General features: G+C 50.3%; 1 protein-coding gene across 3 annotated transcripts; it reads right to left on the bottom strand.

Moving 5' to 3' along the window:
- Positions 1-320: 320 nt before the first annotated feature.
- Positions 321-7,839, bottom strand: HSD17B7 (hydroxysteroid 17-beta dehydrogenase 7). Of its 3 annotated transcripts, XM_067300740.1 has the most exons (9): positions 7,747-7,839; positions 7,427-7,630; positions 7,253-7,345; positions 6,479-6,593; positions 5,654-5,848; positions 4,568-4,672; positions 2,944-3,000; positions 2,245-2,343; positions 321-1,283 (listed from the first exon to the last, which is right to left on the bottom strand). In XM_067300740.1, exons 1-9 carry the CDS (start codon positions 7,833-7,835, stop codon positions 1,185-1,187), a joined length of 1,056 nt encoding a protein of 351 aa, XP_067156841.1. In that variant the 5' UTR covers positions 7,836-7,839; the 3' UTR covers positions 321-1,184. The 3 variants fall into 3 exon arrangements, with proteins under 3 accessions (XP_067156841.1, XP_067156843.1, XP_067156844.1); XM_067300742.1 differs by lacking the exon at positions 6,479-6,593 and having other exon boundaries at positions 7,291-7,345; XM_067300743.1 differs by lacking the exon at positions 7,427-7,630.
- Between the last annotated feature and the right edge of the window lie 1,442 nt (positions 7,840-9,281).

Raw genomic sequence — 9,281 nt, 5'->3', positions numbered from 1 at the left:
ATTATGTATCAGCTAAACAGGAACAAAGTACCACAAGGCTGCTGCTAAGCTCAGAAGACTTTCAAGAGAACATCTACCATGAAAACTACACTGAAGTCTCAGAAAGATACTAGCGTCTTTCATTAACTTGAAGGAACAAGTGAAGCCAGCCCAAATGGGTGGTCAGAGGAAGAGAATAGCACCCCCACCACACACACCACGCTTTCCCAGGTGTGTGCAGGGTTATTGTGCAGGAAGACAAACACATCCTCCCTTCCAGCCCTCCAAACCAAAGGCGTTCAATTCTTGAAGTAAAGACCCCATTGCAGCAAGGACACAAGTCAGTTCCAATTATTTATTTGTAGCAGCATTTGAAGTACACCAGGTACTTGAAGCTCTCAAGATAAAGATCTGGAAGAACACTTGTACAGTAAATAAAAAGACAAATTAATAGTTAAGACAGGGTGACCTCTCACTCTTGCTATGAGCAGAGCAACTAGCTCTGAAACCAGGTTAACGACATCAACAGTTAGCAGTCTTTCCAGCCAGCTGTGGTTAGAACCCATGGCCCCACATCTGGGGACAGCTCATACCTCTCCTGCAGCAAGGCATCTCTCAAGGCACAGCTGAGGCAAGGGGGATATTTCCATTATATGCCTACCCAGGAGCTTTGCTTCAGATGCTTTAAAGAGCCTGACTTTCAGTAAGGTTCAATCTTTTCGAGCATGTCTGGAAAGCAGGCCCCAGCTTTGGTGTACAAATGGAAAAGCAGCTCTTCTGAAGATGGGGCCTTCAAGTACTGGATGTCCAAAACATCTAGAAAGACTGTTGGAGCCAGGACTTGGAGCAGCACCCCAGACCACTGCCTTTCCTGCACCAAGCCAGATTTCTAAACCACATGTTTTCAGGCTGTTCCTGAACTGTACTCAGTTCAGTCATGCTTTATAAGACAATGCTTTGCAACTGTATTAAGACAGTCTTTACCTACACTAGGTCTCCAGTTTTATGGCAGAAAAAACCCATGCCAGAAAGACTATATTTCTCTTCAGTTTCACATTTTCATTTTCAGGAATTGTTCACTTTCTGTAGAGAAGGAAGATGGGTTTTGAAGTCACATGCCTGCAGAACAGCAGGCATCACAAATAGCACCAGAAGGAAGAAAGCCCATGTCATTGATACAAGCTTGTTACCCACTGAGACTGGCCTTATTTATCTAAGAGATCATCATATTTCTCTAGAGCCTGCTTCTCCAGTTCCAACAGTTTTTCATAAAGCTTTTCAGCAGTTTCTTCATCAACATCCATCTGAAAAAGAATGAGAGCAGTACTATGAGACACCTTGACAGCAGTCAGCATAGATGCTGAGAGCAGCTCTAGGGATGGTGGGGTGCATCTCCAGAATTTTTGTATTCAGAGATGCATCCAAAGGCATCATTTCCAGCCAGGGTACAAGTCTGAGTGTTTTGGGGAAGCACCATGACACACTCACCATGTTCTCAGAATTGTCTCCACTGTCAGACCAACACTGGGCCACAGGGAGCATGAGCCTGACTTGGTCCAGCTTGTGGTACAGCAGCAGTATCCCAGGCATAAAACACAGGCAGAGAGTGTCTCCAGCACCTGTGTTTCACTGCCACTGGCTAAGTTTTAGCCATTAACAGAACTGGTTGCTGCTTCTTTGCTACCATCTCTAGACCACTTACTCCTCCCAGCCCTGCACCCCAAAAGGAGGACAGCATAACTAAGGAACAAACACAGCACTCAGCCTGATTGTTAACATTGCAATATGCTTTTCCCCACTTCCAATCTGACAGAGCCTTAGTGGTGGAGATCAGGCCTATGATCCCTAGCACTCTGCAGGTGTGCTGCTTGGTAACATCCAAGGGGAAGCGATCCATAGGTTTCTCCCAGCTATGCTTACCAGAAAGCATGCAGCAGACACCTGTCCCATCTGATCTACATCCTGACTACTGCAACCCTGTTCACACTGATGCCCTCTTCCCACCCAGTGCACTAAGCTTCACATCCTCTGCAGAAGACCTTCCCTGGTCTCTCCTAGAAGTTTCCAGACTCCAGCCTGAGGCTGGTAGCCATGAGTTACTCTAGAAGTCTCATAAACGTACACATCACTGCTGCTCAGCTTTCAGCATACATCTTGCTCCCACTCCACCTTCAGGACACCCTATACACTAACCCTTCCATGAAGGAAGTACAAAGCAGGACCCTAATCAAGTCCCCTTCAGCAGGGGTCCATTTTTCCATTTACCTTTCTGGGCTCCACATAATTCTTTCCCAGTCCAGAAGTACAGCTGTGGTATTTGACAAGTGCATCCAGGGACTCCGGCTTTTGTTTGAACAACCACACCTAGGAAGAACAGCACAGCTGTGTACAGAATTCAGCACAGTCCCAGCTAAGCCTGCAGTCAAGGACCTGGCTGCTAATAGATACAGATGAGCACACCACAGGTGCTTTTACCAAGCAGGGGAGATCTGACATCCAGAGAAGAAATTTTGACCTGGCTCCCCACAGCTTCAACCCACTTGAGCCAGTAGTAAACCACACAGTTCACGCTCCCAGTGCTAAAACATTTAAGTAGTTCATGTAGCTAAACTTGCTCACTACTGTACTTGATTCACATTGTGCCCTGCATTCCTATCTCCTTTCCTCCTGACTAGGAGCCCATGGCTGCCAGACTGCAAGCAAGTAGAACAGAGATGGAAGAGACAGAGATGGAAGGAACAGTTTCTGAAATAATTTTTTACAGGATCTGATGAAGGGCATAAAGCATCACCTGTTGGATCAGCCCTGATCACAGCTGGTTCCCCACTATTCACTGCTGTACACCATTTAGAAGGAAAATGCATGCCCATCAGCCCTACAGAGAAGCTACTTGTTCAAGTCAGCAAATACTGGGAAGAGCTAACTGGGAAAAAGGACTTAAAAATCAAGTTGTGAAATACTTACATGAGCTTCTGCTCCATTATATGGTGTCAGAGTGTAAGTTTTCGCAAAAAAACGTATCTGAGGGAGGAAAAAAACAAAACCAAAAAAACCACCACACACACGCTAGAATCTGCACATTGGCCCAAAGTTTTTGACAACCCCCCGCAGCCCATCAGCACAAGATCTACCACCATAGGAAGAAATGCTTTCCGAAGCTGACTACAGTTAATACCACACTTATGACTAACACACATCCCTTTATCATCACAAGCTCAGTTCTCTGGAGCCACCCACCAGTCAGCAATCCTTGTGCCACACCTCTACACATAGCTGCTTCCCACAGCAAAAGGCAATGTGCCTTCTAGGCACCTTTTCTTGAATGATCTCAGCGCTGCATGAGGGAGAGGCAGAGAGAAGCTGCAATACAACCAGCGTAGCAGGACAAATGAGAAGTTAACCCACTGACAGGAGAAATATGATCTGTCAGGATCAGCTGCCACCTTAGACAGCTTAAGCAGAAAGGCAGATCTCATAGCAGCAATACCAGAGCTCAGAGCAAGCAGCCTGCATACAAGGACATAACTATACTGAATCTGGAAAGCTGAGGCCAGGGGAGAAAAGCAAGGAAAAGGCTTTTGGAAAGCAAAGAGAGGCAACAGAAAGCAGGAGACTGCTTTCTAGAGGTATGGAGAGAAGAACACTGAAAACAGTCTTGTATTCTAGAAGCAAACAGCATTTCAAGGTACAGGGGACAAGTTTTGTACACAGCTATGCTGCCCCTGGAATTTATGGGACTTAACACACCAACAACATGCTGGCAAACCTTCTAAAGGGGAGCCTTGATGAGTGCTGTCATGGTTTAAGGGCTAAACCGGGTCTAGCCGCATAGCTGTCCAGCAGCACCAACTCAGGGGGTCAGAGGAATTCAGTTTGGGAACCAGGCCCCAAGATGCCAAAGGGTTTACAAGGCCTGGGTAAACCTCCTCTGCTTCCCATTTCCACTTTAGCTTTGCATTAGGAACCCACAACAGAATAGAGATACTGCTGTGTCCTCTGCCCAATGCCAAGAGGCTGCAGCCCCTGCAGCAAGTCCTTTCCCTGTCACGCTCCAAACTTTGTGTTCAATATATTCACTGGAACACTAGCCCCAAAGAAGCAGAAACACAGAGTCAGTCCTGAGAACAGTCCCTTTTCCCCCTAGGTTCAGCTATCCAGACCCAAGATTACAGGTATTTAGCAACTACTTGCCACAGTAGTACAGTTACAAGAGTCAGAGCAAGCAAGTGAGCTGTCAGCATAAGTAGTAGTACCCATGTGCCTGTGGGTTAAGGCAATGTTATTAGCCTCTCTCCACTGTACCCCATGCTCCAAGGAGCTTCAATACAGAAGAGATCACCTCTCCCTCCACAGAAAGCCTGCTGCTTCCAAAGGTCATTAACTGAGGGGCCTCAGCCCTTCTAAAGGGTCAATCAGCTACTTGCAAGGGACCACCCTATCCATACCAACAGAGGACAGACAGCCATAAAACACTAGTAGCAAGGAGCCATATGCACAACACATTTATCACTTATTGTGAAGCACACCACTGCAATACACCACCCCAGCCCAAAGAAGTTCCAAAAACCCAACCTAGAGTTCCACTTACCAGCCACATGATGGGCATGAGTAGCTTCCACAGGAAAACTGGCAAAATTCTGTACGTCATGTTAGACATAACAAGACCAGGACAAACAACACTGGAATACAGGCCCTGCAGGGGGGGGAAGAGTCAATCTGGAAACAGTAGTTAAATTACAAATAGGACAAACCCCTTCCCTCTCAGTACTTCCCAGTAAGAAAATAGAGGCGAGTATAGAGAAGAGATTACAAGAGATTGCTCTAGTTCTGGTCTCTTTGGAGAGGAGACAATCAGATGTCTGAGAGATCCCTAGAGATGTTCAAACTCAATAAACTGGGGCCCACTACAAGCCCATGACCAAAGGTACAGTCTCCTAACACACACCAGAATCCCATACTGGTAGTCTCCATACACCTCAACAGCTACAGCAGCCACCCAACAGATTACAGCCCACTTCAGTACCTCAGAGGCCCGTCTTTAAGAGACAAAGAATTCAGGCTTCAAGAACTAAACCATTTTTCCTGAACTCAGGGTGCAAGCATTTCAGAAGCGGAAGAGCAATCACTGATTAGCACTGCAGCCTGCCCACAGAATCTGGCAGCCTCTGTAACAAAGGCAGATTGCTCACAGGTCTTAGTGTGGCAGGCCTGAACACCAGCTTCGAGCATCCAGCAGAGCCTGTACCTTGAGTGCTTGCAGGCAAAGCTGCCTGAGCAGTTTTGTTGTAACAGACAGGTACACCAGAAGTAAAGGGCAGTCTGAGCAGCAGTTCTTTGCACTTTAAGATCAGTTCTTTGGTCTAAAGAGAAGGCTATAGCTTGCAAGGTATACTATTTACCTAATTACTTCTGCTTTCAGACAAAATCCATTGTCAAAAAAACCCAAGAGACCAAACAACCTCCACAGTATATTCTCTAACCAGAAGGACTTGCAGCCAGCAGTTTAACTGCCTTCTACCACCTACACCACTGGTTCAAACTCAGTTTAGTTTACACGCGCATTAAGGAACTCACCAAATTACCATGAATGAATGCAACTACGTCATAACAACCTGATGATAGCTATAAATAGGAGCTCATTATGTTTCTTCAGACATACAGACACCATCATTACCTGCTTATTGAGTTTCCTGTTTAGAACCACACTTGTCAGGTCAGTAGCATATTTGGAAGAACTGTATGATTCCTGTCCCTTGGCATGCTGATAGTCAGAGAGGCTAAAGGCAGTCTCCCTGGCATTGCTGGAAGAGGTCCAGATGAGTCGGGATGGCTTTTCATTACCACAGAGTAGAGATTCAAGTTGTCGAACCTGCAGAAGCATTGTTGTTTAACTTATCTAGCACAGTAATTTTAAAACTGTAAAACCATACTTTAAAATTGAGATAAGCTTGCAGCTTTTAGACTTTCCTGGACTTGGCCACTCTCCACTAGACTGGCCAGCACACACATGAGCCAGCCAGCTCTACAGGAAGTTTTGGCAAAAGAAGGAGACACTACTCAGATATAACTCAAGCCAAGCTCCACTAGGAACACTTTATGATCAGATTGCATTCTTTTGCACAGCTGTTTGGCACCTCAGAGTTTAACAGAGCCAAGCCTTGGTGTTCTCCCTGCAGAAAAGTTTGTCTCTGTACGTTAACTGACTAGAGTAACCTTGAGATTACGTTAAGCCTTGCAACAACTGTCACCATTTATTGCAATTTCAGCAGAGCTTAGGACTTTGTTCTACTGCCTCCTGCAAAGGGGACTTGGAGCAGACCACAGAAGGGGACAAAGCTTGCTGTCCCATACAGTGGTCACTTACTCTTTACCGGTCAGGCTCTAATCTGCATCAGAATATCAGAACCTATAAGACAGAACTGATTCATCAGTACCCTACTGCATCCATCACTATCCACAATAACCAGACCTAGAGTTTGGTCTTCAGATGCAGCCTCACCAGTATGAGGTGTCCAAAGAGGTTGGTAGCAAACACCTCCTGCAGTCCATCTCCATTAAGTCTATCTGTTTGGGTCATTATTCCCTCTGCAGTAGTCAGCATGTGAAGCACCTTCCTGGAAGTTAACAACAGCAGTTGGAGAAGAACACTGCAGGAAGATATCTGCTGCTCCCTGCTCTTCCAGATCAGCACCTCAGTCACTCAGAAACATCCCTCATTTCAAAGGCTCCAGATAGACCCTCTAGTTTCCCCCTCCTCCACTTGCAGAGTGTTCTATTAATCCATGAAAAGTTGTTGGCCTTCCAGAACTTAACTATTCCAGCCCCTTTTTTGTTAAGGTCTCAATACTGGTTAAACTGAAGACAATTTTTGTCACTTCCAGCTTACAGAGAGTTACTACCACAGTAAACGGCCATCAAAGAAAGCTTGCTTTCCCATTTCCCATTCAGGCAATGAAACTGAGCTTCAGTATATAACAACAACCTAGGATTAACACTAATTCAGATAAGGAAAGTGGTCTGGCATCTACATGCAACATCCCAGCCATGTTAGACTCAATGTAAGTCACATTGTTCCCCAGCTCAGTTTCCCTATCTATGGGCTAAGGGTCAACTGCTACAGTTTCATGAGATACTCAATAATTCACAGCTGAAAGGAACTCTAAAACAAACAAGCAAACAAACAAGCAAACCAACCAACCAACCCCACACCCCTAAAACAGGACAGGACCCCCCCACACACACACCTCCCCGCAGCCACCCCACGGGCTCCTACCCGGTCATGAGGCCTTGCCAGAGGGCCCTGAAGTTCACCTGGGGGTTGGGCATGATGCCGGCGTTGAGGTAGACGAAGTCCAGGCGCTGGAACCTGCGGGGGAAGCGGGGCAGTGAGGGGCGCCCGGAGGGCACCGCGGGGCGGGGCGGGACGGGGACGCGGGCGCGCACGCACCTGCGGCGGAGGTCGCGGGCGGCGCGCAGCACGGACACCAGGCTGCCCAGGTCCACTTCCACGGTGGAGACCTGCGCGGCCGGGTGGGCGGCCAGGACGCTCTCGCGCGCGGCCTCGCTCCTCTGGGCGTTGCGGCAGGCGAGGCACAGGTGGATGCGGCCGTCCTCCTCCAGCAGCCGCCGGCACAGCGCCAGCCCCACGCCTCTGCAACGGCACGCGCCGCGCCGTCACTCGCCGCGCCCCCATCCATCCATCCATCCATCCCAGGCCAGGCCAGGCCAGGCCAGGCCAGGCCAGGCCAGGCCCCCGGCCCCGCTCACCCGCTGGCCCCCGTCACGAGCACCACACGCTCCATCCTCCCGGGCGTCGGCGTCGCCACCGGTACCGCCGCCGCTGCTGCCGCCGCCATTTTAGCGCTGCCCGCCAAGTCCCGCCCCCGCCGGCCCGGCGCCCCCACCTCCCTCCCGCCCTCGGCCAATCGGAGCGCGGGGGAGGGGAAGGGGGAGGGGCCGGCGCCGCGTTGCCGATGGCGTGACGGTGGCCCGAGCCGCCGGGGAGGGGCCGGCGCGGAGCACCGCCTCCCCTCCCCTCCCCTCCCCCTTCCCGCCCCTCCCGCGCACGTGACCCGCGCCGTCCCCGCCCCCGGCCGTTGGCTGCGCGCGCGGCCGCCGCGAGCCGCAGGGCGGCGCCCTAACGGTTGCCTCGCGCCGCGCGCCCCTCACCTCACCCCATGCTTCCCATCAGTCCTGGCCCCACGCTGGCAGCCGCCGCTCCCCAAGCAGCTGGAGCAGCCCCTGAGGGCCTTACCCCCTTCGCGTGCCCAGCCCGCGTCCCGCGTGGACCCCACGGTCCCAGCCCGCTCCTCAGAGAGTGCTGGGTGCTGGCGGGCCGCGGCAGCGAGCGCTCAGCTGGGGGCGGTGTGCCACGCCCGCCAGAGTTGGGGCTCCCCAGAGCAATGCCTGGCTCTGGGGGCACCAGATGTCGCTCCTTCGGGTTGGTCTGAGCTGCGACGCTCCCAAGCAACACGCTATGTACGCACATCTGCTGGCACGGCGTTCCCACATAAGGACAAACCGGCCAAAGCCTCTGCGCTTTGGCAAGCGGCTGGACTCCACACTGATATTCAGCCCCGGCGGGGACACATTTGCAAGGGTCTGTGCGCTGCCCTGTAAAGCAGATCCCTGGGCCCATGAGACTGTGTCCTCCATGGCTCTGGCTCTCGGCTCCCTTGGCAAGCTTTGCTCTCACATGCAGCACACGAGTTCCAGTTGATGCCAATCTTTTTCACAGAATTGGACAAAACTCCCCTTTTGTCTCTCCAAAGCCTAATCCAATGCGCTAATTTGTTCTTCCTCCTATTGTATTTATTGAAGTGCCTCTTAAACTACCTGCTAGTAAGTTTGCTACTCCAAATGCAATACTCTGACTAAGAGGCTGCAGAGTTTGAATTGATGTGTAATTTTGGGATGTGGGAAGCTGAAAAAGGGGGAATACAATGTGGACTGTGCCTCTGACCCGGGCTGCCTGCCATCCAGGCTGCCGCACACAGTGCTGCTGGAGAAAGCTGGTGCCCTTTAGAGGACTCACCATGACATCCCTCTTGCATTTGGAGCTGCTGCCCCACATCTTTGTAAATGCACTAAGGGGACTCCAGAGCCCTCTCTGCACTGCTTACAAACTCAGCTTTTTTCTCCAGATAGAGAAAGGGTACTTCCCACCCTTATCTTCTCCTGCAAAGCCTTCTCTGACCTTTCAGCCATCATAAAACATAAACAACTTCCTGGCCCACCAATTCAAAATGCCTTTCCCTTCCGTGGCCTTTCCCTTTTCTCCCCTAGAGCCAAGAGCTGATCTT

The sequence above is a fragment of the Apteryx mantelli genome, chromosome 8, assembly GCF_036417845.1.
Source record: "Apteryx mantelli isolate bAptMan1 chromosome 8, bAptMan1.hap1, whole genome shotgun sequence".
NCBI classification, from domain to species: Eukaryota; Metazoa; Chordata; class Aves; order Apterygiformes; family Apterygidae; genus Apteryx; species Apteryx mantelli.
Note: the sequence above shows the minus strand (reverse complement) of the source record. Positions and strands in the feature narration are given on the sequence as shown.

Coding starts and splice junctions, on each gene's coding strand:
- HSD17B7 (XM_067300740.1), bottom strand. CDS start 7,835: ATGGCGGCGGCAGCAGCGGCGGCGGTACCGGTGGCGACGCCGACGCCC. Junction 7,346..7,426: donor GCCCGCGACCTCCGCCGCAG/GTGCGTGCGCGC, acceptor CTTCCCCCGCAG/GTTCCAGCGCCTGGACTTCG. Junction 4,673..5,653: donor ACAGGAAACTCAATAAGCAG/GTAATGATGGTG, acceptor CCCCCCCTGCAG/GGCCTGTATTCCAGTGTTGT.